This window comes from Pteropus vampyrus, unplaced genomic scaffold (genome assembly GCF_000151845.1).
Source record: "Pteropus vampyrus isolate Shadow unplaced genomic scaffold, Pvam_2.0 Scaffold7, whole genome shotgun sequence".
Classification (NCBI taxonomy): domain Eukaryota; kingdom Metazoa; phylum Chordata; class Mammalia; order Chiroptera; family Pteropodidae; genus Pteropus; species Pteropus vampyrus.
In genome coordinates, this window is record NW_011888788.1 from 7,123,545 (window position 1) to 7,150,390 (window position 26,846).

The following is a 26,846-nucleotide window of genomic DNA, read 5'->3' on the forward strand; positions in this document are numbered from 1 at the left end:
TTAGCCAGTTAATTAAGATATACCTCTACCACTTTTCTATTCTGATTCTACTTGCATGTCTAGAATCTCGGGACAGTTTCCCATCTAAAAACAATCGGCTCGAGTTAACTGCTTGAATTTCATGGTACCTTCTCATGCTGGAGTTCTAGTCAGCCAAGTTTCTGGACTGAAAGTTCTCTTCCAGGGCCTGCTTAAAGAGGGCCCAGTGTTCATGGGGAATGGGAAAGGTACTGAGTCCCTTCCCTTCCTTTTCACTTCCTTGTATCCAGGATGACCAAGGCTTCCTTGCTTGAGTCCCTCTACCTGGAGAAAGGGGAAAACCATCCTAGCTTTGAGAAGCCTGATCTCGACCTTCCCACTATTGAGTTTCCTGGACAGAAGGCTTCTTAAAGCAACACATGTGAATCTCAAGATCGCTTCCCTCCTGGAATAAAGAATCACAGAAGCTCGTTAAATGTTTTGTCTTGGCACAAAAGCATTTGGCAACTACCAAAGAATTCTGGGGTCCTGCATAATCCAAGTTTATAAATCACCAGAGCAAGGTATTGCTTCAGGATGGTTTGAGTTCAGCACTGCTAAACCAGACCATTTCCGGAGCCTTGGGTCTGTACCAGGAGAGCAAGTGTCCCTCCCTGACCCCACCTTGCAGAAACCAGCTGTTCACTGGCAGAGATTAGTGACAGAAAGTATTACACTAGGGCAGGGAGATGTCATGGGAATCCAGACTCGTTGCTGTCCAGGTCCTTTGGGCTGCCTCCCCAACATGGCAAAACACAACAATGGACTGACTCCCTCGATGGCCTGCTCATGCACAAGGAGCCGGAGGTATTTAAAAGCCCATTCATTGTCCACTCTTAAACAAGGTGCTCATCAAAGAACACAATTCCTAGCCTGGTAGAAAAAGTTCCACAAGAACGAAAGACATCCCCATCACTTTTTCTTCCATTCAAAGTCTGTTGCTCCAGTCGGAATTATGCTGTGAAACTGGAGGTGGGTGGATGGCCTGAATGTTGCAGTACTGGGGGACAGCTCTGAGGATAAGCTTTGGCTTATTAACCAGAGGCAGGGAACTCTTGGCAACTCCAAGCAGCTGCTGGAAGCTGTCCATGTGCCTGTCACCTCAGCTTGTCCCTCACCGTACAGGTGCCGGAGGCAATGCTCCCTGCTCCCAACCCATGATGTGGGGGCAGGGCCATGTTGGCCTGCGGCCCAGCAGCCACGAGAACCCCAGCTCTCTTGCCCTTGACAGGTGGGAATGGCCTAACTCTGGAACCCCATGGAAGGCCAGACATCTGGCACCCCAAGTCTGCACGGCGAGACCAACAGAACACTCACTTCCTGGGAACAAGGTGATGATAGATGGGCCCTGACCCCAGAAGCATGTAACTACTACCTCCAATGCGGTGAGGAAACCCCCGTGGAGGCACAAGTATGCACAAAACCCAAGAAGATGTGGTCTACAACGACGGAGGGACATTAATATTAATCCAAGTAGTCGGGAAAAGAGAAGAAGCTTTCAGTCTCCCTCTCCATCCCCCAATACCAATTCCAAGCTATTTAAAGCCCTTTTAGTGCGGCGGGCATTTCCCCCGAGTGCTCACAAACAATTCACCTCCACGCTGCAGGCCATTGATCCAGTGGTGTTTATTCAAGCAGTATTCACACTTGCTGTTGACTGACAGGGGTATCAAGGCCCCCAAGACGGGGCTCTCACAGCTCCAGCTTCGCAGCAGCTGATGCATTTGGTGATTGAAAAGGTTCAGTTCTTGGTTCATGCCCCTTGTCAAGCACGGCCTATTTATCACACACCCCGATCGCCAGAGCGGACCCAGCGGGGTGGCAGGGGCACATGGCAGCGCCGAGCAGAACTATGTAAGCTCAGAAGAGGCCACACTGTTCCACGTTTTTATACAAAAAATTTAATAAATATTACTTTTCAAAATTTATTGCCAGGAACAACACATCAAAGATGCATTTTTATGTTTATATAACACTAATAGGACAATACAAAGTATCTGCACGGTCTCAATGGTGAACCAACGAAATTACTGTTTTATAAGCCTTTTGGATCTTAAACTTTGTAATAGCATTTTGATTTCCTCACTTAAGGCAGGCAGTGTACTCTATGGCAAATCTAAACAGTGATCTTACTGGGCATTTTATGGTTCAAGTATTCAACTAGCTTATTAGAATACTCCCTAAATGCAGTAGATAACAACAAAAATCAAACCTAAAAGTGGTTCAGTATTACATACGAATGGTGAAAAGAAATCAGAATTTACAAAATAAGATTGGTGTGCTTCCAACTTCACACAATTAATTTGATATTTTTAATGATATTCAACCACTCACATTTTGGCTACGTTAAATCATAGCTCTGCTTGTTCCCTTAAACTGCCGTGTAGCAGATCGCCTGCCTGTCTCTCTTCAAGTCTAAAGCAGAAAAAAAAAAACCTGTTCTAAACTAATCCTGAAACTGCCTCAGTCAGTCCTTAAAATGTGTTTTAAAGTGATGCTATAGGAGGTGTTTAAAACATCTGATGTTGTAAAAAAAAAAAAAAAAAAAAAATTCCACCAGTATTCCAGAAGCCCATCCTATTGTCTTAAAAATAAACCATTTTCAAACACCTTAATTTTGGCTTATAGGCAACACAGAGTAAGAAAATAAGTTCAAAAAAATAAAGCCATACACTTACGATGCTATCAAAAACCTTCAATTCTAAACACATACATATAAATAAAAAGGAATGATGTTTTAAGGCTCTTGATTATTAAGTTAATAAATCAAATATACACAGTGATTAATAAAAAAAAGAATTATTTACATAACTATACAAAATTCTACTTTTGACACATTTTTCCTCTTTAAATTCTTCATTTTACCAGCAACTGCTGACATCAAAGTCCCCCCTCCCCCAATGACGACAAAATACAATAAAAAAAATAAATAATAAACTCATTTGTGATAGTTGCTGTGGTTCTGAGCTGCAAAGGCACTTTTCAAATACAGAACTACTTGTACGTCATCATAAAACCAATATACAAAAACAACTCAAGAGTCAATAAATATAAATAAAACTATGATCCTAAGACTGCATCACCATCGGGACATCTGGCAGAAGTGGAAGCTCAAGGCCTAGGGACCGGGCCTGCTCCTGGGAGCCGATCCGAGACGTGGTGGCTGCAGGGACCGTGCACCAGGGCACTTTGGACTGGTTTTTGCATAGCTGTGAGATGCAGCCCTCGAATTCCCAGCCAACCACAGAAACTACCATTGCCAGTGTAAGCCAGCTTGTCAGAACTTAAATTAACACAGGGATTCTAGGTCAACAACAGCCTCAGACTGGACTAGGACAGTTAAAGAACGATAGCCCCGTGTGCCCTCGGACTCTACCTAGCGGCGGAGGTGGCACCTGCTGTCTGCTATACGATGTACTCCATTCGGTTTAAGCTCTGGGCGCTCTCCAGGTCTCTGTTGTCCTGTTTGTTTGTCCAGTTTGGGTGTCTGGCCGGCGTGCCATTGGGGGGCTTCTCCTCTCTGTCTACCAGCGTGTACGCTGGCTGCTTGGCAAACCGGGCTTTCTGCTGGTGCTTGTCCATGTCATCCTCCTCCACCTCCGAGTTGTGTGTCCTTATTTTCGACATTTTGGAGTTTTTGTTCTCGTAATCCTTGATAGGGACCGTGTTGGCCCCATGCTTCTCAATGGGGTTTTTGATCTGGTTCAGCTGCTCCCTCACGTTGTTGGTGGTGTTGTCCTCGGAGGCTGAGCGGGCGTGGCTGCTGGGCTTCCGTCGCTTCCGCACACACCAGTAGAAGGCAGTCACCAAGCAACAGATCCAAGCCACGGTCAGGACAGAGCTCAGCAGAGGGACCAGGAAATCTGCAAGGCAGGCCCCAAACCAATTAACTCTGAGCAAAAGAATACCAACAGTAGTTCTATCCTTAGCCCCTAAAAGGGGCACCATGGGGACAAGTCCCTTTTCACAACTGCATATTGTTAACTCACATCTTAATCAGCAGGGCTGGAACCAGGGCCCTTGGAGACCCTGACACTATTGTCCCAGAGAGACCAAGCAGAGGAGCAGCTCCTATAGGCTCATCTTTGTGTGGCGAGAGCAGCCTCCGGCTCAATCAAGGGGAGTCTGGCTACTTCGGCAGCTCACTGTAGGGTCTGGTTTACAGAATTATCGGAAAGCTGATCTGAGCATAGACAGCTCCGATGCCCTGTGTGGTCATGCTAGAACCTCGCTAATTTTTCACCTCACTAGAACGAATAAGGAAGCTTGCGATCATCTACAGGAGAGTCTGGACATGCTGCAGGGCCATCAAGCCGCCTATCAAACAAGTGTCTCACGATGCTTGGACAAGCTGTCACACGACACCGGAACGCCAACGCAGGTTTTGCAGGCCAAGAGCACGGCGATGCTCTGCACTAAGGCTTTGCAAGGGACCCAAAAACGTGGCATATTCTATAGGGGCGCCTGCTTGCAAGAACACAATTGCTGGCAGGGGAAAAAGTGTGCCCACCACCATATGACCTTTGTCACATCAGCCGCCCTTAATTTTTTCTCACCAGTTCAATGCGGGGAGACCCTCAGGGGGGATTCCCCACCTGGTAATTTTATTGGATGGTGTTTTGAGATCTGTTTGGCAGTCATCACAAAAAGGGGCCAGTCCCACCCAACACCTACCCGTTCTGTTCTTCAGAGGACGCCTCTGAACTCTCACTTCCGCAACGGCAGCGATAAGAGAGCTGTTCCCATCACGTTTACTAACAAGGTCTATAATTTTGTCGGTGATTTCCTTGATAGGGTTTCCATCATCCCGTATGTCTTCAGCAGACTGGAAAAATAAAAACTGTCAGACCGGAGGGTTAAGGAATACTCAACAGTCACTTTTATTCAAAATTACTTGATAACACACACACACATCAAGCTCTCTTTTAATATATTTTCTCCATTCTTTTTTTTTTTTTAGGCGAGGCAACCCTTGGTTGACCTTACAGATTGCAAAGACCTTGTCAGCTTACAATCCCTTTATTTTTTTTATTTTTTACACCTACAGCACCTGGTCTTCCTAGGTAGTCTCCCATCCAAATACTAACCAGGCCCAACCCTAACCCTGCTTAGCTTCCGAGATCAGACGGGATCGAGCTTGATCAGGCTAGCATGGCCGTAGACATATCTGCTCCATTCTGATACTGGCTAACAGAAGTTTGCTAGCTACCTTGCAATCAAATAATTGTGAACAGATCTGATACTTACAATGGCCACATGTATTTCATTGTTCGCAGAAGGGGAAGGCTCACAGGCTATGTAGATTGAATATTCGGCAGAAACATTCTTCAAAATATTCAAATTCCTCAACTCACTGCAAACGTGCTCCGTGGTAAGACCCTAGAATGATATTTAAAAGTCCACACATATGTAAGATACTGGGAAGGAAAAAAGGCAGATGTTCCCTTGCAAGTTAGGCTACCATTCAAGTCATGCTACAGAGAACTAGATCCCAGCTTGTGATGCTCCTGCCTTAGTACACGCAGCCACACACCATTCCAAAACGAAAAAGAGGTTGTTCCATACCGGGGACATCATCTCTTTGTTGAAGGTGAATGTGATGTTTGCACAGTTATCCTGGTAATAGGGGTCAGAAGTACATTTGGTCTTCACTGGCTGGAGACTGGAAGAGCGACACTCGCCCACACCAGTGCAGGGGTGGACAAAACACTGGTCATCCAGGATTGGGATGCAGCTCTGCCCACTGGGGCAATCATTGTGCCCTTTGTGGATCAGGCACGGTCGAGGGCCGCACCAGACCTGGAGAGAGAGAGAGAAGAGCGGGCAGCTCGGGAGACATACCCATCGGCAATTCCAGAACTCAAGTGACCTGCAGCAGCCCTCCCATCCTACCTTGGAGCAGGCGATCCTTCCATTCAGGCACTGGCAGGTATTGCAGTCATCATCCCACTTGGCCCCATCCGGGATCACACTCCCCATGGTGATGCAAGATCTCCCTGAAACTGAAAGGCAGAGACGCGTGAGTGGAAGGACTTTCCTTTTCTCTTGATTCTTCTTTACTCCTTTCCTGTTAGGAAATGATTACACCCGTGCCCTTTGCCACATGACAACAGTTCCTTCCAAGAGAGGGGAGTGTACTTCCCTCCCTGCTGACTTTATGCATGGCCACGTGACCTGCTTCGGCCAAGGCAACGCTAAGGAATATAAGCGGAGCCTCTTGCAAGCTTGCCATTTGCCAGGAAAAAAAAACATGACCCGGATGCAGCTGCTGGTCCAGGGAGGCTGAGGAGGGACAAAGAACAGACCTGAGCCCAAACCACAGCACCTATCCCTCTGCCCGCTCTGCATGCCTATGAATACAAATAAATGCTTTCTGTAAGCCACCAAGTTTTGAGATGATTTGTTACATAGCATGATTGCGGCAAAGGTAACTAAACAGTTACCCTGTTTTTAGGGGACCTCTCACAGTTTCCCCTTCCCTTTGGTCCCCACTATACATCCCCCCTCTGCGTTTTCTCCCTAAGCACAATACCTACTCACAGACAAAAAGGTGACTGTGCTGACTGGAGTACCCACTCACCCCAAAGGACACATGGGCAGCTGGGGCCTGGCCCACATACCTTCCTGGCACTTGGCACCACTGTGCCCTGGGGGGCAGACACAACGGTAGCCATTGATCTCATCCACACAGGTTGCCCCGAAGGCACAAGGTGAAGACTGGCATTCGTTGATGTCTAGGAGAAATAGAGTTCACGTTTAGGCTCCAACAGGAGGCAGTAATGTTTTTCTAAGTTTTTATTGGCATAATACACAACTAGAAAAGCAAACAAGATATGTTTCATGAATTCATCATGTAACCAGCACCCAAAGAAAGAAAGAGATCAGCCCTCCAAAAGCCTCCACCAGTCATTGCTCCCCCACCCCCACCAAATCACTACTAGCTTGACTTTAAAAGCTGAGAATCATTTTGGGAGGCAGCAATTTTCAATTAAATAAGTTCCTTTTTCTCTGACAGTACAATTTAGAAGAAGGGCCAGCAAAGTTTTTTAAAAGGGTCAGATAGCACATATTCTAGGCTTTGTAGGCCATGTGACCTTCACAACTAACCAATTCTATTATCGTAGCTTGAAAGCAGCCCTAGACAATAAGTAAGTAAATAAGCATGACTGGGTGCCAATAAAACTTTATTTACACGCATAGGCAGTGGGCCATATTTGGCTCCCAGGCCTATGTCAACCTCTGATTTAGAAACAGGAAATAGAAACAATGCACTCCCATCTAGTGCTGAAGTCCAGTCAGTCTCAGACTAGGGAATCTCAAGCACCAGTAAAATTTCAAGTAACCTGGGGACAAAAACAAAAAAAAACCCGCCACAACTATTCTAGCACTTTTATAAAGGAGCATAAAAAAAAGTAGGGAAAAGGCTCAAAATAAAGAATAAACTTTAAGGTTCCTGAAAAACTGCACTGCCTGCCCCCATTCTGTTTTAATCGCTCCACCAGGGCCTGAGCAAGGCTCGGGAAGCCACCCCCCCAGCCCCTTCCACTGGTGTCAGCTCTGTGCTCCACCAGCATAGCTATGGTTGACGTCCACTTGCCCATACTTTCATGTGAGTCAGGGAAAAGCACACTCTTTCCTTAGGGCCTTGGTAGCTTAATCATCAAATTCTGTGGCTGGGGCTCTCTCCCCTAGGACAAGGAGGGCTGTGCCACCCAGGGAAGAGCCAGCAAGTACCTGGGAGGATCCAGCCAGCTAGGGGTGGGAGATTACAAAGCCCGGACAGGCAACTAAAGGGAACTATGGCCTTAACTGTTTTAAAGATTTGAAAAGTCTCAGGCTGAGGGTTGGCATGGGGAAGTAAAGCCACTGGGAGAACCGGCTAGGTGCAGTTCTTACTTATTCTGCAGTCAGGCCCAGCAAAACCAGGGGCGCATTCACACCGGTACCAGTTGTCTCCATCCACGCACGTGCCGCTGTTGTAGCTACGAAGAGAGCAAAGACCGCCTTGGTGATCAACCTCCCTCCTGATCCATGACTGGCTGCCAGTCAATTGCAGGGAGCCACACCGATTACCATCAGGGGCTCTCACGCCTGGCCACACTCCCCATTGCCTGGGGAGCTTTAAAATACTGATGTGTCCCACCCCGGAGTCACTTGACAGTTCTCAGCTGCAGCCCAGGCACTGGGACAGTTCTCAGCTGCAGCCCAGGCACTGGGAGCTCCCAGGTGATTCTCTGTGGGCAGCCAATGTGGAGAATCACTACTCTAAATCAAGATGTAATTTGACTAATTAAACCACGGTCCACGGACCAGCAGGATTGGCACTACTCGGAGTCTGTTAGAAAGGCAGGGTCTGCAGCCCCACCTGACCTCCTGAATCAGAACCTTCATTTTAAACAAGATCCTCAAGGTGATGCCCATGCACATTACTGCCAACACGTGCCAGCTGAAAAGATGGTCATGCTTACCAGGGGTGAGGACTGCAGTCATTGGTATCTGCAAAGTAAAGAGACAACTTAATAGCAAAGCCTTCAACAGGCAAAGCAGTCTTAGCCCTAAGAAAAAACACCACTGGCTTCCATAATACTCAAATGATAGAACTGTAGTTAACATCGGCAAAAGGCACTTAAGACCTCCGCTCAATTGGAACCAGGCCTGCACCACACTTAGTTCCATTCACCGTGGGACACACGTACACAGGAAGAGGCCCTGGTGAGGGTGGGAAGGGGGTGTGAGAATGGAAGGAGACAGGCTGCTGGTCAGACCAGAGCTGGGAATGAGACACCATCTGTCTCCACTTACCTCCTCGGCGACTTTCTCATGCCCAGGTCAGGGCTGCATCCCATCAAGTCATTAGAACAGACCCAGGTGATGCAGAAGCAGACATCAAACAGCTCTGCTTCTGGTCTCCACTGTGAGTCCCTGAGAGTGTCAGGCTGTGCTCCCACAGCCCTTGGAGAGTCCCAGGGGGTAGGGGGACACTCACTCTGAGTACAGATGGGCCCCTCCCAGCCTTCTTTGCAGACACAGGTGAAGGACTCGCCATTGACCACACAGGTGCCCCCGTTATGGCAGGGGTTGGGTAGGCAGCTACTATTTCGGGCTATAAGACAAGAACAGACGAGACCACCGTCCCTGAGGATCCAGACAGTCTGAAGGGGTAGAAGCCAGACCCAGGAGAATATTCACAGGTGTTCATGTGGGACAGAAGTTACCTATGTTGCAGGTTGTTCCTTCCCAGCCTCCAGGACACATGCACTTGAAAGCATCTCCTTCGTCGTAGCAGGTGCCACCATTGTTGCACGTGGCCTCATCACACTGGCTGTCACCTGGAGAAGCAAGATCTCAGTGTGAGCCCCTGGCCAGCCTTCCTCACGGAAGACAGAGAGAGAGGGGTCTCAGAGACAGAATCCCAGCCGGCTACCACTTACGCGAGTGGCAGGTTTTTCCTTTCCACCCGTTTTTACAGTCACAGTAGAAGTCATTGACCAGGTCACGACACGAGCCCCCATTGTGGCAGGGGTTCTGGCTGCAGTCATTAATGTCTAGAACCAAGGAGGAGACACCCAGCTGAAAATACTTCCAGGATAAGTCACAACCCATGAAAGCCACGCCTTTCCTATGGCCACCTCCACCCTTTCTTTCCACTTCGAGCTCCAAGGCCAGCCGAACAATCCCAGGACTTTAACACCATTACCCTTTTCCAGGGGTAAAGGAGCCCTGAGCTAGATTATTTTTAATGCCACAAGTTAGGCAAGTCAGGGGCAGGCCTCTGTCACTCTCACAAAATTAAAATCAAGATGGGAAGAAATGATCAAAACAGAAAGATGATTCCTTTCCCTTCCTTACAAGCAGAGGTATTCATCATCCTAATTATACAGATTGATTCTATAGCTGCTCAGCATAAGTTTCTTCCCACTGTCTGTCATCCACATTAACAAATGCGAAAAGGAAGCAGGCAATGCTGTCCGACTGCAGGAATAGTTGGGGTCTTACTTTCAGAATTGCCATTAAAAAGAGCTTCTCATATTGATTCTCCCTGCCTCTCCCCAATCCCAGAGATGTCTGTCCCCAAAAAGACCACAGACTCACTGGTTTCACAGTAGGCCCCCTCCCAGCCGTCGCTACAGATACACTTGTAGGAGTTGACACCATCGATGCAAGTGCCACCATTTTTACAGGGGTTGCTCTCACAGTCATTAATATCTGTGAAAGGAAGAGGAAGTCAAAACCAGGTAAATAAAGGACAAGTAATGCCACAGACAGGCATCGTTCTATAGACTGCCTCCTGAAAAAATGCACTTGGCACCTCAAGATTCTCGCCTCCATTAGGACTGTTTCTCGAATTCAGTGGACAGCTCACCAAGCAGAGCTCTCTAGAGACTGCCTCGTGGATTTTACTTAACGCTCTCAAATGCTAAGCTCAGTGGGTGGAGGAAGAAACTCCTGGAGAAAGCGGGACCACCCAAACTATTAAGATTCTAGAACATTGTAAAATAAAAGTGCCGAAGGCTCAGAGGCATTGGTGATCTCAAACACAACTGAGTCTTACATCCTGGACGTAATGGAAAACCTTCACTAGTCTCAACTGAAACAATTCAGACTCACAGGCTCCCTGAGCTGGGCAGAAGCAAGGTGAGGGGACTTACTTTCATGGCAGTATGTTCCAGTGAAGCCTTTGTTACAGTCGCAGGTGAATTTGCCTCCTGACTGACTCTTGCACTTCCCATGGGGACCGCAGACGTTCGAGGAAATATACCGCACCCCTTCAGGCGTGTCATTGGAAGCCATGGCCACTGTGCAACTGTCAATCACTAGAAAACAGACTTGGGATCAGATCATGGCCACTGACCCATAAGACACAGCTTTCCTAAGCCAAGGACATACACTGAGACTACTTTCCTAGAGATAGGCACCTTTGGCTAATGAGGGTAAGAAATTAAGAGGCATTTTGGGGGGGCCGAACACTCTGGCAACATGCCATGTCTCACTGTGAAAACATTGAGATTCCAGATGGAGAGAAGTTCTATTTGTTTTTTAAAGGCATTTTCTCCCTATGTGGCTAAGAAGCCTACATGTCTGTGGGCCCCTTTCATCCTCTTTGATATCCATCCAATTTGGTAGAAGCTCACTAAAGAAGGACCTACTTAATCATACTTAAAAAAGGCTGAAGGACAAACTTACAGAATCTGCAAGGCTATGACACCTAATACAGCAGTCATGAGCCATATGTGGCTATTCAAATGATTTGTAATTAAATAAGGGTTTCAAGTTGCCCTAGTCATACTCTAAGTGCCCCACTGGCCACACATGACCTGTGTGGCTACTGCACCTGACAGCACAGGTACTGGACATTTCCACTCCTGACAGGGCTGCTCTGAGAAATTTGTCTCAGTGTTGCACATCAGCCCACCCCAGACCAGGAATGCTGAATGAATTTCACATTCTCTCCCCTGGGCGACTTGTAGACATGGTTCTCACTGGCGGGCCTGAATAGATTGCTTCCATGTGCTGACTTCCCTGAGCAGTTAGGTTAGGGGGTTTCGATCTCCTCACCTACACTACTTCTCAGAGTATCAAGTGGCATTGACAAGTGGGGAGAAAGAAACGAGCTTTGGGGAAAAGCCAGGAGCCTAGAGGAGGGAAGTACCTTCGCAGGGGGTTGTGCGGCAGTGGTCTTTAAGGTGGGAGCAGTTCTTGCCTTCGTAGTCCTCGGTACACTTGCAGAAATAGTCACTGGCACGGTTGTAGCACTGGGCACCGTTCTGGCAGGGATTGGGCTCACAATAATCTATGTCCAGCTGCAAGGACCAGGAGTAGGACAGCGACAGAGGAAACAAAGTAAAACAAAGGTGTGAGTACAACGTCTCTGGGGCAGCAGATACTGGAATCTGACGCCTTCATCTGCTTCTGTTAAGAGAACACTCTGCATAATACACAGTTTTATATCCTAGAGACTGTCCAGGTATGCACTGGAAGAAACAGGGCAGAGAGGGAGAACTGAGTTGGGGGGGTTAGCAGTGGATGAAATGGACAAGCTACCGACACTACCAAGAACATCACTCATCAATCTCTTTCCACCAGCATTTGTCTAGCAGAGATCCCTAGTCAATGGGAGGTTCGCAGATTTCACAGAGACTCCAGCTACAGAGTTAAGAGTAGACTAGGGGGAACGGAGAGAATAGAATAAGGGGGAGAGAAAAAGAAAGGAGGGAGGCGTGGAAAGGGAGTGGGAGGATGAGGAAGGGAAGGAGAGGAGGCAGTCAGGGAAGGAGGAGCGGGAGGAGATGCAGCTATAAAAACCTGGCCAGAGGTTCTAACACTGCTCACCTGACAGAGGTTTCCAGAGAAACCAGTGGGACACAGACACTGGAATCTGTTGATTTCATTCTGACAGTGACCCCCATTCAAACAGGGGGTGCTGGCACATTCATCGATGTCTCTCTCACAGTGATCGCCTGCATAGCCAGGTGGACAGATACAGCGATAACCATTAACCAAATCCTAGAAGAGGAGAAGGAGGGGGAGAAACATGCTTTTTTTCTATATATCCACAAACACAGGGCTTCAGCGGTTTAGCATGACTGTTGTGGTCCAGCTGATTCGCTGAAATAGCCAAATGCCAAGCCTCTCAAAATGTGTGAGAATTCCTATGTGTATGTCTTCGAGATGACTCCCAGGAGGTTGGGGGGTCACAGGAGCCCAAGTGAAACTTACAGAGACTCACTTTTCACCTGCATTTTTAAATCTCACAGGGACAGAGCTCTCCCAGGGTCACACAAATCTTAAATTTGCTGTCGACTATTAAGGTTTTGATTTAAGAAAAGATTTACATACCCGACAGGCTGCGTCATTCTGACACTGGCCAAGACAGTCATTAATATCTAAAAAATAAACAAGTCATCATATTAAAGAGGCAATTTACATTGAAATTGGGCTTAATTGAAAAGCTTTCTCAGCTCAGGACAGATAAAGCCTTCAAATCAGATTTCCTGTGTGCTTCCGGTGAGATAAGGTTATTGCACTGGGTGGGAACCCTCCCTAATTCTTCCAGACTAAGCTAGTGAAACTTCACATCATTGTTTCAGCCACCTTATCAGAGTATGACCCTTTTACTGGCTAATGAACCTGATAAAGCGAATGTTTTCACTTCTGCCCTGATCACTCCCTCTCCAAAAACATTCCCTTCATAAAGTTTTCCTTTTACCATTCTAGTCTTCTGCAGACTGGCAAATGCCTTCGACACCCAAGTTTCATGAAAATCAAAATCAAAACAAAGTCACTCACTTATTTCACAATTCTGACCCATCCAGCCCGGGAGGCAATCACAGTAGTAGCTGGCAATCAGATTCTTACAGGATTTGGCATTGACACAAGGTTTGGCCTCACATTCATTTGCATCTGAAAGAAAATGAAGATGAGCAGTGAGGAACTGAGTTTTTACCCACCCCCCACTTGCCCTCTCTCCTCCCCAACACACTGTGCCAATATTTTGAAATAGGAGACATTTTAATAAGCTAGCTAAATAACAGATACTAGGTTCCCTCTATTTTGAACATCTGATCTCTTTTCCTAATCAGTATCCAATAAGGAATGCTAATTGATAACTTTCTGGCCGCTGGTTAACAAAGGCCCCCAACAGAACAACAGAAAGCCACCAGGCATTTCTGTTCAGAATCCGGCACAGCCTAGTTGCTGGGATTTAAATGTAGCAAAAAGAATGCAGACAGCTCATTCCTCATGAGATCATCCCCGCATGGAACCCAGCTGAACACTCAGCGGACAGACGATTGACATGGTTCAAGGAGTCCAGCGACTTTCCCACAGGGCCTAAAAGAGCTAGTCCATTTGCATTCAAGTGATTTCTCCCAGGCCCGCTGGCTGGACTCTTGATAATAAATTACTTCTTCGTATGATGGCGTGCGAGCTCACACTGCTGGCCACATGCTCATCTTCCTTAACAGTTCTGATTATCAAAGCCAATCTTGGGGCAGGAACTCTCTTACCTAACTGGCACGTTTTGCCAGTCCACTGGGGTGGGCACACGCACTTAAATCCGTTAACCAAGTCCTGGCAGGTGCCCCCGTGGGAACAGTTATTTGGAGAACAGTCATCAATGTCTGTTTGACAAAAATGAGAGGGTTGGCGATTTAATCTCCATGTCTGACAATTAGATAATACCACCCCTCATATGAGGGGCTTTCAGACGCCTGCTATAAGTGACTGCTCTGATGACGATCAGGCCTGATTTTAGCTTTAAATCCTCCACTGCCCCAAATCATTTAATCCACCCCCCCTAAGCAGGCAGGGAGAGCCGGCTGGATCCCCAAGAGTGTCAACCCTCTGGTCACACAGGACAGCAATGCCACTCTTTATTTTAAAAGAAAGTTTTCATCACTGCTCAAGAGGCAGCCAAGAAGGAAAAATAACTCTTCCTTACTGGTGGAAAACCCTGTTCTTCAATATTTGCTGAGAGTTGTCCCAAAATAACACACCTGGGGTCCCTACTCCCCACTTCTGCACTGGACTATAGCAGCCTCTTAATTCATCTACTGCCCACTCAGGGAGGTGCCAGCCTCTCTGCGTAAATTCACTGAGTCTTTACCACCCTAGGAGATGGGGACTGCTACTATCCTTTTTAAACAGGGAACGGGGAGGTTACGTGGCCAGAGTCCCACAAGTGGTGGGTGGAGGCCACAGTGCCAGCCCAAGCCATCTGTCCCCAGAACTCACATCTTGAACCATGCTGCATGTTGTTTTTAGGGGTGCTGTTGACAATGGTTTTCAGGCCTGGCTACACCTCAGAAATCCAGGAGTTTAATATGGACTCCTTGATTCCCAAAGGAAACTGAGGAACCCAGAGAACTATACTGTCAAGCACCCACATGTTTCTGATGTGTAGCCAAGTCTGGCAGCCATGGTGACTCTATAGTCTGGGTCCCCCTTTCAGGGCCCCCATGACAAAATTTAGTAGTGACAACCTCCCCTGCAGGCAGACTCTCCATGATTTGATTTGGAGAAGGCAGAGCTCCAGTGGGCACAGCAAAATTAGGAGTTATGCCGTGAGAAAGTTTCTTCCCGTAGCAGACACACATGTGTTAACAGCAGATAGGGTGCGGGGACTTCCAAATGCAAATTCAGGAGTCTCAAGCCAGACTCCCCCCAAGACTGACTACATCCACCCCCTCCCACCTAGAAAGACCCATCATCTAGACCTCATGTGGGTTCACAAGCCCAGGAATCTGCCTCAACCCTGTAACTCAACACAATGACCCTCTAGAAATAACACAGGCCAAAGCCTGGACTTACTTGTGGAGCAGGTGGGGCCCGTCCAGCCTGGAGAACATTCACACTCAAACCCCAGGGAGGTCTCCTTGCAGCTGCCTCTGTTGTGGCAGGGATCAGAGAGGCAGGCGTGCTCTGCTGCGAAACCCAGATGGCAGTTGGTGAGGGATACTGATTTTTGCTACCTATACCCTCTCCCCACAACCAAATCCCTCACCTGGGCCACCAGCTCAAGCTCATTTCAAAAACTAAAAGCAAGTGTGTGATATAACCATGCTGTGTCTAGGGAAATATGAAAGTCATCTTTCTCAATAAGCTGTCTCCAGCCACATTCCAAGGCACCTCAGAGCCGGGGTCACTGCATTGCAAACACACCACCTCCCATGCTAGTCAGCAACACACAAAAAGTGTGAGCAACATGAAGAAAGTTTCAAAGACCCACAGAACTGCTGGGATAACAAGTCTTAGCTTTGGAGGATATGTTCATCTTTTTATAAGTCCTTAAATATATATATATTTTTCACTCTTCCCATTATTATTTTTTTAATTATGGTGACATTGGTTAATAAAATCCAGTAAATTTCAAGTGTATAATTCAACAGTAAGTCATACATGTTCTTAAGTATATTTAAGCCAAGTGTACAAAAATATTCAACGAAAGGGTCTCATGCTGCCTGGACTACTTACCAATTTCACAGTTGGGTCCTGAATAGCCGTCAGGGCAGGAGCACTGATATTTGTCAGGACCCGTGTTGCTACAAGTTCCTCGATTAAGACACGGCTGGTGAGTCCCGCAGTAATTGAGATCTGCCAAAAAGTTCCCAAAGAAGTCAGTCACTTCAATATGTAAAGACAGCCAACCCACTCGCTCCTACACCATCCCTTTTAAAAACTGGAAGTTATGAAATATAAGTCATGGGGTGTACTATACAGCATAAGGACTATACTCAGTATTGTATTAACTTTGTAAGGTGACAGATGGTAACCAGTCTTATAGTGGTGACCATTTTACAGTGCGAACAATGTCAAATCATTGCGTTGTACACATGAAACTAATGGATCTTATGCCAATTATATCTCAATAAAAAGAAAAAAACCCAAACCATAGCATTAAAGGCAAATTTAAACAGATTCATGATAAAAAGCCCCTGCAAATAAAAATAAAGGAAAAGAAAAGCAAATTACTGCTGTGCCATCCTTAAGACCTCAGGTTCCTCCCAAGATCTCCAACCCACAACAGTCCCATCCCTGAGGGGTATTACCTTTGTCGCAGAGCTGACCGCCCCAGTTGGTCTCACAGAGGCACTGCCAGGGCTCGTTACAGGTGCCATGGACGCACCCCGGGTGTGGGATACATTTGTCACAGTACAGGCCCTGCCAGCCATACTGGCACCTGGAGACAGACAGCATATCCCCCTGTTAGCCTCTAAAACATTCAGGAAGGTCTGTGCCATTAAAGGACAAGGCTGCAAAGTCCAGGACTTCTCTGTTTTGTTTCATTTTTGGTGACAGGATGAGAGACTCTCAAAGTTTGTCTGGGGGCTCCCTCTAAACAAACATTGTCATAGTTGGGCCAAGGTTCCCTCCCAGGCGACTCATGACAAAGCGAGGGCTGTTTGGGAAGAGGCCAGTGTGGGGCTGCCCTTCACACAAAGACACTCTTCTCAGGCTCACAGGAATGAGCCGAGGATGGAATAAATCAATCCCAGGGCAGACTATAGAGGGAAAGGAAAAAGGAAGGACACTCTGGTGACAACAATAGCTATGTGAAAGTCTCCCCAAATGCAGCACTTCGGGCAATTTTTACACAGCAGCTTGGCTCCGCTCTTTGTCTACACAGCAAGTCATGACCCCAGTGCAAAAAATGCAACAAGACACCCAGTGCAGCAGGAAACTGCCTCACGATGAGGCATTATGAAATCAAACGAGGGAAATGGGGCACCTCCTTTGGCAAAGATGACGGTAGGATCCCTGAACCCATTTCTGCAGGAAGGGTGAAAGAAGCAACAGCTCTCAGAATCAATTTCATAGATAATTTGTGACCTACTACCGTGGCTGCTTATGCTAATCTAATTTTTAGTTATTTCTCGCTTTACAAAAAAAAAAAGGTCAACTCAGTTTATCTGGTATTGGGGAAGGGAGTCGAGTTTCCTTTATAAGCGCCTCATTAATCGGACTCTTTCGAGGCCAAATGGTGCCTTTGATCCCCAAACAAAAACACAAACATAAACCTTCACCTGGGGTGGGAGAGAGGGCAGGGTCTCAACCACTCACCCCTCAAGTTTCAAGCCCTCTGAAACTTTAACTGCCTTCTCAAAAATCAAGCTTTCACAAATAGGAGGGGGTGTGGGGGAAGGCCTGACAGTGGAATGAAGGTGGGGTCGGCGAGGAAATAGCAAATATTTCCATAACGGGACCTGGGAAAAGCCATGGTCAGAACCAATTCCCACCCCTCACCCCAAGCCGCTCAGCTGTAACTCTGGAAAACAAGCACCCCCAAGAAGGAAAGGCTTTCGGTTTCCAGAGTTGAAGGCAGGCTAGCAAATCCTTGTCATGGGAAAATTATAGGGATCCAGCTAATAGCTAATCGCCCACGGCTGAGACTCAACTTAACCCCTAAGAGCACTGAATAACCGCTTCCTAACTTCTACCAACAAGCCACGCACAGCCCAATACAAAAAATGACCAGGGTGTGTGATTTAAAATTAATCTGACAAAGGATCTTGGTTTATGTAAACGAAACATCAGTCTGAATGACAAGTGACTATTTAAAGAAGCGAAATAAGAGCAAAATAAATCAGCTGGTAGAATTTTTTAAACATTGGACACTCAAGCCGGTGAGAGGTAGGGAGCATTCAATTAAAGATTCATATTCATATTCTTAGCTTGAAAGATATTAAGAGGAAACTGATTTGGAAACAGCAATATTTATAACATCTTCTTTTATTCTCTTCCAAATGAAGGATCCCTACATCTCTTCAATTTGTCTAATAAAAAGAGGAGGCAGCGGAGGACCCAACATCATCTCCTAATTAATGAAAGCTGGATCCCCAAGCATAAAAAAGGAACCACAAGAGGCCATGGATGACTTCAAAAGAAAATAAAAATGGTGACCCTAAAAGAGGCATCACAAAGTTATCCCAGTTTAATAGTATATGATTAAGGTTCTCATGAGAAATTGAAGTGACTTTCCTCATATGATGATTCATAACTAAGTTTGATATTATTGGCAGGCTTGCAATAAAGCAAGCATATGCACCCAGGAAAAGGCCTCTAAGTCTACTTGGGAACAACAAAACCAGTAAAGTTTTCTCATGTGGGAAAAAAAAAAAAAATCCGTGTAATACATAATCCAAAAGACAACTTACAGGTAACTTGCCATTCAACTATTCCTGGAGCAGAAACTTCCTCAGCTAGAAGGTTCTGTCTTGATTTTCTTTCAAGGTAGGGAGAAGGAGATGGGCAGAAAGACTATGCAAATGAGGTGTGGGAAAGTCGCACCTTAAGTAAATAAGAACACTGGTGCGTGTCTGGGCAGGGAGTGGGAGGTTAAGACTTCGAAAGAGAAAGGGCTAAATTCTGGAAACAAAGCCTGTTGTTCTGGCTGGGAGGGCCCTCCCCTGAGCGGCCGTGTGTTTATTCTGATGACAGTTGCAGAAATCGTGGTTGGCCTCCGCTGATACTCATCTGAGTGCAGAGCAAGACCAGAGTCACTAATAGCAGTGCTGATCTGACTTTCTCCAGAACACCCTTAATTACTAAGAGTTAAAGGAGGTGGGTGCCTGTTCAACGTTTGACAGCAAAGCTGTTAAATACTATAGTCAGCCGCCACCAACAGGCGTTAGTATGCTAACCCCCTCAGCCTTCCAGAAAAATCTCTTATCTTTCTGAAGTGTAGAGGAGACAATTTTCAGGTCAACCTGTTTTTATTTTACTTCCAGCTGCCTTCATTCCTACTCCGGCCTCAAGCCTCAAGCTCAGTGCTCCCCACTGCATGGGAGGGGAACAGATGCAGTGATTTGCAAACAGCAGTTTGCAAAATTTACTGAGGAGCAAAATCACGTGGCTGGCTTGTCAAAATGCAGATTCCTGGGCCAAACTCAGGCACTGAGATTCACGGGTGTAGGGTGGTTGGTGCCCAGGAATCTGCATTTTGATATTTCTGATAATTTGGAGAATTACACTTGGAAGTACCGAAGTTTGGGGACAGTGATTCCCAAAGTATGGTCCCCCACCAGCAAGAGTTGCATCACTTAGGAGCTTGTTAAAAATGCAGACTTGGGCCCACCCCAGACCTATGGACTCAGGATCTGCATTGTGACAAGTGCCCCATGTAACATTAGTTTGAGATACACTGGTTCAGACTACGTGTTGTAAGCTTTCCTTGGCTCGAACCAGGGTAGCTTTGGGGCCAAAAGAGGCAGGCCCAAAGGACCTCCCCCCAACCCCACCCCAGTTGGTGTCACATTAAATCTGCTAATTCTTAAGATATGAGGAAGAAGAGTAAATTGTGAGATTGGGTCACAATGCCACAAGACCGACAATATTTCTCAAAGCAAGCCTTTCCCAAATTGGTATAATGTACATTTCAAGGAGTTCCAAAAACTGTAATCAGGAAGCAGTCGGGGTAGGTCTCCCTTTGGCTTCTGCATTGTCTGGGACCATAAAAGAACAGACTTCAAAGGCCAGCAGCAAAGTCTACATTCATCAGGCTCAACTGACAAGATTCCAGCGCAGCCATTAACCTCTCAGCACAGGCCTGTCTCCCGCCTGCAAAGGGGCCAGGAGATTGTACTAATCCCATTCTAAAGAATGCTCCACTTTCCCCTATTGATGGGAAAAGTGGGGGAGGGCTGGGAGATGGAAACCGGGGCAGGGGCAGAGACGCAAAGAAACATACCCACATCCCTCCATCTACTCCATTAGCACGTTACAGGGAAGATTACAAAAACGTGTTATCAATTTAGAGAACAGTTACTACATGAAGCTACTGACTATGCTCATAAGTTTCCTTTTTTTTCTGAGAGAAGTGTGCGCATTCCACTGGACAGCTGGTATAATTTAATAAGCTTTGGATGTGCCTATTTGAATTTTTTTAAAAGCTTTTCTTGTTCTCCAAAGAAACATTCACAATAAAGTCCCCCTTCTGCATTCAAGAAATAATTGTTAAAACAAAAAACAGTTTAGTCATTTACCTGCAGTCACCTGGGAGTTTGCAAGACCCATGCTTTGGACTACAGCCTTGTCGGCAAATAGCTGTAAAAAACAGAAGGATGTGTCAGCACACTGCCTGATTCTTGTACCGCCACCGCCATGAGAATAGCCTCGTACACTAAGCCTACAAAATCCACGATTTTAAGAAATCTCATATCAAGCTCATCGTAAGGAGAGGAAGATGGGAGGTGCCCAAATAACAAATCCAGCTTTAAACTTCAAGGCCACGCTAGCAGATCCTCAAAACATGATACTGTTTGGGGACAAAAATGCAGGCAAGTTGATGGGGGTAGGGGATCTTCATCCAGTCTCTCCAAACAATAGCTACCCTGCTCCCTTGTCGATTCCCACCCTTGCCAAAAGAAAATTAGATGTAATCCTTCCTCACCTCACCCACTCTGTCCTATCAGGGAACATTCAGATGAGCTCCAGCCTCCTCAACCCCCCTCCCCGCCCACTCCTGCCAAATGCCTGATGGCTCAAAAATCCCATGGGACTAACGAAGCCGACCAGGCTGCCATCATTTGGCTAACTCAGAGACCAGATCTGGTGGTACTTTTGCAAAGTATCCTCGCAAAGCAATTCTGCTTCCTTTAAAAAAATTTTGAATAGACCGAATAATTTTTAATTAACTTATCTGTTACTTATTTTTAGAATACCAACTATTTAAAATATGTTTATCAATTCTGACTTTCATTTGAATCTCAGAAACATCATCCTTTTAAAACTCTCATTTCCAGTTACCTAAGCAGTAAAACCCAGGAGACCTGCAAATTCTTCTCTCTGCCCTGCTTCTCAATCACAGTTCGAAAATTCGTTTTTTAATTCAACTTTATCTTGAAAGAGAATGTTCGTGAGGATCTATTACAGTTAACTAAAATTACCCATCAATTTCCTGACTTACGAGCTTTGTAAAGGTAAAGACCACAGATAATTCTGTGAATATCTGTGAATGTGATAATTCACTAAATTCTAAAAGGAGCTGGGACAGTAGATGTAGCACATCTAAAACTTATACAGGCAGATCTCATTTCATTGCACGTCTCTTTTTGTGCTTCACAGATTTTTTTTTTTATATGTAAATTGAAGGCAAGATCCTCCTCCAGCAAAGATTATGACTGGAATTATTGCAATACTTGCTTTACTGTGGTGGCTTGGAACTGAAATACAGTATCTCCAAGGCACACCTGTGCTGCTGTGGGTGGGTTCAACGCTACACAAGCAGGAAAGCTCAGGCTCACCACTTGCCCACCTCCTCAATGCTACAGCGTCAAAAGAAACCCAGTGAAAACCTGCCATAAATCAACTCTGAGCTCAGGAGCTGTCATTTCTTACAGCATCATCTGTTCTGACACTGACTGGGCTAACCCATTCTCACTTGGCATCCGTTTTAGGGTCAGGTTATTTAGAAGCACAGCCTGAAAAGGGATTTGGGTATAAGAGAAAGGGGCTGAGGGCAGGAGAGGTAGAAGCTGAGCAAGAATGTGGTCTCAGCTGGTCTGGCTTCATTGTGATCCCAGGGGAAGCTGCTGAGTATGAATTGTAGCACAGAGTTAAGGCAAAGGGGGCTGGCCTTTGTACCCCTATGTCAGTGATTCGCAGATTGTGAGATGGAGGGAACGGACATGGAGTGGCTCCTGTTTGGCCAAGGACAATGCTCCAGAGGAGAAGCAGCTGTGAGCTGTTAGCAGCCAACTCTCAGAGCAGCTGGGGCATGGGGCACCAATAGCATCTCCTATGCTCAACATCTGTGTGCTTCAGGCACATTAAAAAGCCAAAATCTCCCCCCACCTGAGATAACCACCTAAATGCAGGTGAGGTGAGAACTTGACCCCCAAAAGCAGCAGACACCCGGAGCTAGTTAACCCACCCACACACCATTGTTACATTCGGGGCCCATCCAGCCTTCCATGCAAGTTTTGTTGCCATTCTGGTCACAGGCGTAGTGTCCAAAGAAGTCATCTCTGGGTCGGCAGAACTTATTGCAGCCAAACCCATAGTAATAGTCATCGCACGTCACGCGGATCTGGTACTCAAAATGGGCAACCCCTGTGTTCTGCTTTAGCGTCTGCCACTGCCGGCTGGGATTTATCATGCCCGAGTGAGAAGCCTTTTCAATGATGTTGTCAGGTTCTAGAGGCAAAGAAAAAAAAAAAATTAACTGCATTAACATTCACCTCAGACAGCCTTCTTTCCTGATCATTGTCGCTATTTTTAATAAATGCACACGGTACAAAATTCAAACAGTACAAAGGGGCAGAAAATGAAAAATCTCCAGAGGCAACCACTGTCACATTTACCCTTTTAATGGATGCATAGTATTTCACTGTCTAGAAATACAACGAAACAATTTACCTAGCTCCAACATATATGCATTTAGGTTGTTTTAGCCTTTGGCTATTAAGCAAAGCCACAATGAACATTCTTGAACCCATTTGCCCATGTGTGGTTCTAATAAGAAAATCCAGAAATGGAAGTGCTGACTCAAACAGGACGTACACAGCCAATTCACTTCTGCCAGACAACCCCAAACTACCGTGAATAAAGACCTGTCAATCTATCCTCCCACCAGCACAGGAAACTGTTTCCTAACACTCTTATCAAACTTTCTGATCTTTGCCTCATAGGTAAAGTCTCTCTTGTTGTAATTAGCATTTAATTAAGTGACGGGTGAGCCTCCTTTCACATGTTTACAAAACCATTTGTTTCTGTTCCTATGAACTGTCACCTATTTCTTTTAACAAGTTTTCTACTGCATTGCTGGTGATACTGATTTGCAAAAACTCTTTACATATTATAGAAAGAAACCCCCTATGGAATGTTGCTCATCAGGAAATTTCCTTATTCCAGGTCAAGGTTAGCAATCTTACTTTTCTGGTTTTAGAGTTTTGTGTCTTGCTTTAGAAAGACTCTAATTCCAAACTCTGCACTGGAAGCCAATGAGTTATGTTTATTGAAAAAATCATAAACTTTACCAACTTTTAAGCTGGCATTTAAATAGCAATCTACAAGCTTGATGCATTTCACCTTTTGCCTTTGCCCAGAAGGCAGATGGGAAAAGAATTCACCCCAGTTCAGAGGCAGGTAGATCGAGGTTTTTGTGTTTTCTTTGGGGGGGTGGGGAGAGGCACGCCAAGTCATGCTCCTCAAAGAGTGCCTACTGAGGAAAATAAACACGCCCAGGGCTCAAGCAGCTCTCAGGAGGAACAGAAGTGGTCCCTGCCCTGGGGCCACTTATAATCTAGCCTAAGAAGAGACAGGTACTAAAATAACTCCAAACACCAGGTGCCAGGAGTTCAGGGGAGGTTTGTGAAAAGGAAGCAAGGCACTAAGTCAGCACCCTAGCCTGGTCTTTTGTTTGTTTTCTTAAACCTGCCAGCACCAACCTTCCACCACCTTGTCAAATTCAAGGCCACCTTGGAGAGACCGCGTTAAGACCTACTTGCAATGTCTTTGTGATTCCTACCCACCCACGCCCCTGTTTTTCTAGGCCCAGGGCCTGCGCTCATTTACAAGGCTACGCAAATCCTACAGGTGACCAGGAGAGAAGGAACGCCTGCGCCTGAGTGGCTTCATCCACACTTCACTTCCAACATCACCCCAGCATTCACCCTCTGGGTTTCTTTAACTGTCATGTGGGCAAGACAAGCCTTGAACAAGCCCACATACCTGCAGACTTACACCCCGGCACGCACAGAACTACTTGCAGAAAACACTTTACTAACTTAAGTTTTACAAATAAACACAGGCCAAAGAATGACAAAAATGTCCCTCCATTAACTGTGTTTGCTCTGCTGGTTCAATTAAAAAGTATACTGCGCTATTACCATGTGATTATGAGATCTTAATAAAGGAATTATTTAAACACACTTGCCATGGCTCAAAGGCTTCCAGCTTCTCTCGGGCAGGTATCAACAACAAACAATTCAGACAAGAGTCTAAGCCAAAAGGTACAGGCTGACATTGGCGTTTTCAATAGCTTAGTATACTTTCTACTAATTCCAGGGAAGAAATGCTATAAAGTGATCATTTCGGAATCCTCAATGGGGCGAACAGATCTGTATAACTAACTTCACTCCTGCCTGACAGATTTTTCCTAACAGCCAAGAGGCGGGGAGTCCAGTGTATCTATGATATGCTTTCTGGCATCTGGGTTACAGACAGCAAGTTTGCTGCCTGTTTCTTCTAAGCTGCCGCCACCTGAATCACACTTCCTATCAGCTTGGGGTATTATAAATGTATCTGGGGTAGCTCACTTGGTAGGTCAGTTTCATTACTGGGAAAAGATGTTACCAGGCCTTCTTTCAATCTTCCAACTGCATGAAGGTGAAGCACACAGGAACCATGACAGCCTTGCAAGCCAAGAAGGTAATGAGAGGCAAGTCTGAGCATAACCCCAGGACCTCAGCAACCTACAAACCTAGACAGGAGCTTTAGCCACGGCTAAGCTATAAGAAAAATCTGGTCTTAGAATGCCAGTTTGTGTTGATCTATCTATTTAGCAGTACAATAAACTGAAGCCATCTACTCTGGGACAGAAAAGATAAATTTGTATCCTTATATACTGTAGTTCTGAAATGTAATAGAAATGACCTTGGAGGACTGATGACAGGAGGGTCAGCCTTAGACAATACTTTCTAGGACATGACTAGCACCTGGGCTTCATTTGGGTCAGGCTCTGCTTGAGGGTTCATGGCACAGCTGATGTGAGATTCTCTGTTCCAAAACTCAGGTCTCTGCCTCTAATCTGAAGCCAAGATGTCTGCAACATGTTTGGATTCCTAAGAGCAGCAACTCCATTTAAGTTGCTCTATCTCCTCAGCAGCTGCCCTCATGGAATATATAGTCCTTTGGGAGAGACAGAGGGTGAAGAGAGTAAAAAAAGCAAAACATTCCAGGCAGAGTGAACAGCATGTGCAAAGGCTCCGAGACAGGAGAGAATGTGATGCATTTGAGGACACAAAGTGACTAGTGGGGGTATTACTAGAATACAAATATGATGGATGACAATGTGGCATGTAAGATAGAGCTGGCAGGGAGACAAAGCTGGGCTGTACAAGGCCTTGTGGGCCACAAAGGTTTGTCCCAAGAGCAACAGGAAGCTTTTTGTAAAGGTAACAATTAAGGGTTATGCTCTGAAAAGACCAGGATGGCAAGAGAAAGCACTGGTGGCAGACCAGAGTAGAAATGGGTGGACTAATTCAGCCGTTACTCTTAAGAGTTCGGGCATGAGCAGATGGTGACTTGGACCAGGGCAATGGCAGGGGAGATGGCGAAGGCAGCAGGATTCTAGCAATGTGTTGAATAGTTTTAGAACTTGGAGGTGGATTAGATATGGATGCTAAGGCAGAGGTACACAGGATGCCTTCCCGATTTCTGGTTTACGGTACTGGGTGTTCAGATACTGGTGCCAATCATCCACAAAGGGCCCTAAATTTGCTTTTGGAAAAAGGAAGATGTCAAATTTGGATTTGAATGTGCTGAATTCAATAACTTGGAAGCATTAAGAGAGGCTGAAAAAAGCAAGTACATAAGGCACTCCCAGCAAACTCCCATCCCTCCTCACTGGGCATCGACGACCTCTAATGGGCATTCTATGACTTTATGGCAACCTCTCTTTTCAGGAGCAGAGGTCAGAAAGCCCTTTAATCTACCTGTCTTCCGTGGGCCCTTCCAGGGGTTTGGTCACACCTCCAGCAAGAAGTGAGATGCCCAGAACTCTGAATGGGGCTACCCAAACATGCAGACAACTGTGGGTAGCTCTATATGGGCAGTGGCTTCCTAGGGGAGCAGCTACCTGATCTGCGGGGTGATGGAAGGCCCAGGTAGTCCCTTGCATGCCCTCACAGGTGTCCTAACCCAGATCTTACAGTGAGCCAGGATCAGCCTCAAGGATATTCATTCTACCAAACTGTTTTAATATCTAAAATGGAAGGGCAAGAGAACAACAGTGTGCACCAGAATATATCTGAAGAACCTATTTCTCCCTCTCTCCACCCTCATCTTCCCAATGCTTAGTTACCATTGTAAGCAGGTCACAATGACATAACGTTCACACAATCCTAACTGTTCACACAATCCCAACGTCTGTTTCAGGAGATGGAGGAGAGAACAAACAGGTGTCTATGACCCTGACTGGCATCACACGCAACCAAGGCTGGTTACACAAGCCCTGCCCACTACAGCTCCGTGGGACATGGGTGCCCCACAGGGAAGAAGTCCAGATCTGGACTTCAGATGCCAAAGCGAGAAAAGGAGGGTGAACATCATTAGCAGCAAAAACACAAAGAAAGGGTCAGTAACCTAGAGAAACGAAAGGGATAAGATAT

General features: G+C 46.1%; 1 protein-coding gene, 1 long non-coding RNA gene and 1 pseudogene across 4 annotated transcripts in view; 1 reads left to right on the top strand and 2 right to left on the bottom strand.

Annotated features, from left to right (window-relative positions):
* Nucleotides 1-1,627: 1,627 nt before the first annotated feature.
* Nucleotides 1,628-26,846, bottom strand: part of JAG1 (jagged 1) — a 35,879-nt gene continuing 10,660 nt past the window's right edge. Inside the window, exons 4-26 of one of the 3 annotated variants that reach the window (XM_011370223.2) lie at nucleotides 22,396-22,650; nucleotides 20,499-20,559; nucleotides 16,566-16,696; nucleotides 15,991-16,110; nucleotides 15,328-15,441; nucleotides 14,025-14,138; nucleotides 13,306-13,419; nucleotides 12,856-12,902; nucleotides 12,349-12,522; nucleotides 11,669-11,819; nucleotides 10,668-10,832; nucleotides 10,111-10,224; nucleotides 9,450-9,563; nucleotides 9,234-9,347; nucleotides 9,005-9,121; nucleotides 8,487-8,514; nucleotides 7,915-8,000; nucleotides 6,639-6,752; nucleotides 5,911-6,020; nucleotides 5,584-5,817; nucleotides 5,266-5,397; nucleotides 4,693-4,843; nucleotides 1,628-3,881 (exon numbers count right to left, since the gene is read on the bottom strand). In XM_011370223.2, coding sequence (XP_011368525.1) covers nucleotides 3,424-3,881; nucleotides 4,693-4,843; nucleotides 5,266-5,397; nucleotides 5,584-5,817; nucleotides 5,911-6,020; nucleotides 6,639-6,752; nucleotides 7,915-8,000; nucleotides 8,487-8,514; nucleotides 9,005-9,121; nucleotides 9,234-9,347; nucleotides 9,450-9,563; nucleotides 10,111-10,224; nucleotides 10,668-10,832; nucleotides 11,669-11,819; nucleotides 12,349-12,522; nucleotides 12,856-12,902; nucleotides 13,306-13,419; nucleotides 14,025-14,138; nucleotides 15,328-15,441; nucleotides 15,991-16,110; nucleotides 16,566-16,696; nucleotides 20,499-20,559; nucleotides 22,396-22,650 — 3,218 coding nt within the window. In that variant the 3' untranslated portion in view covers nucleotides 1,628-3,423. Of the gene's footprint in view, nucleotides 3,882-4,692; nucleotides 4,859-5,265; nucleotides 5,398-5,583; nucleotides 5,818-5,910; nucleotides 6,021-6,638; nucleotides 6,753-7,914; nucleotides 8,001-8,486; nucleotides 8,515-9,004; nucleotides 9,122-9,233; nucleotides 9,348-9,449; nucleotides 9,564-10,110; nucleotides 10,225-10,667; nucleotides 10,833-11,668; nucleotides 11,820-12,348; nucleotides 12,523-12,855; nucleotides 12,903-13,305; nucleotides 13,420-14,024; nucleotides 14,139-15,327; nucleotides 15,442-15,990; nucleotides 16,111-16,565; nucleotides 16,697-20,498; nucleotides 20,560-22,395; nucleotides 22,651-26,846 lie in introns of all 3 variants that reach the window. The other 2 variants (XM_011370215.2, XM_011370230.2) reach the window with 2 other exon arrangements.
* On the bottom strand, nucleotides 5,057-5,181 carry LOC111746809 (annotated as a pseudogene).
* Nucleotides 5,813-6,405, top strand: LOC111746462. The gene is made up of 2 exons (XR_002783125.1): nucleotides 5,813-5,947; nucleotides 6,093-6,405. It is a non-coding gene; the product is annotated as an uncharacterized LOC111746462 (long non-coding RNA).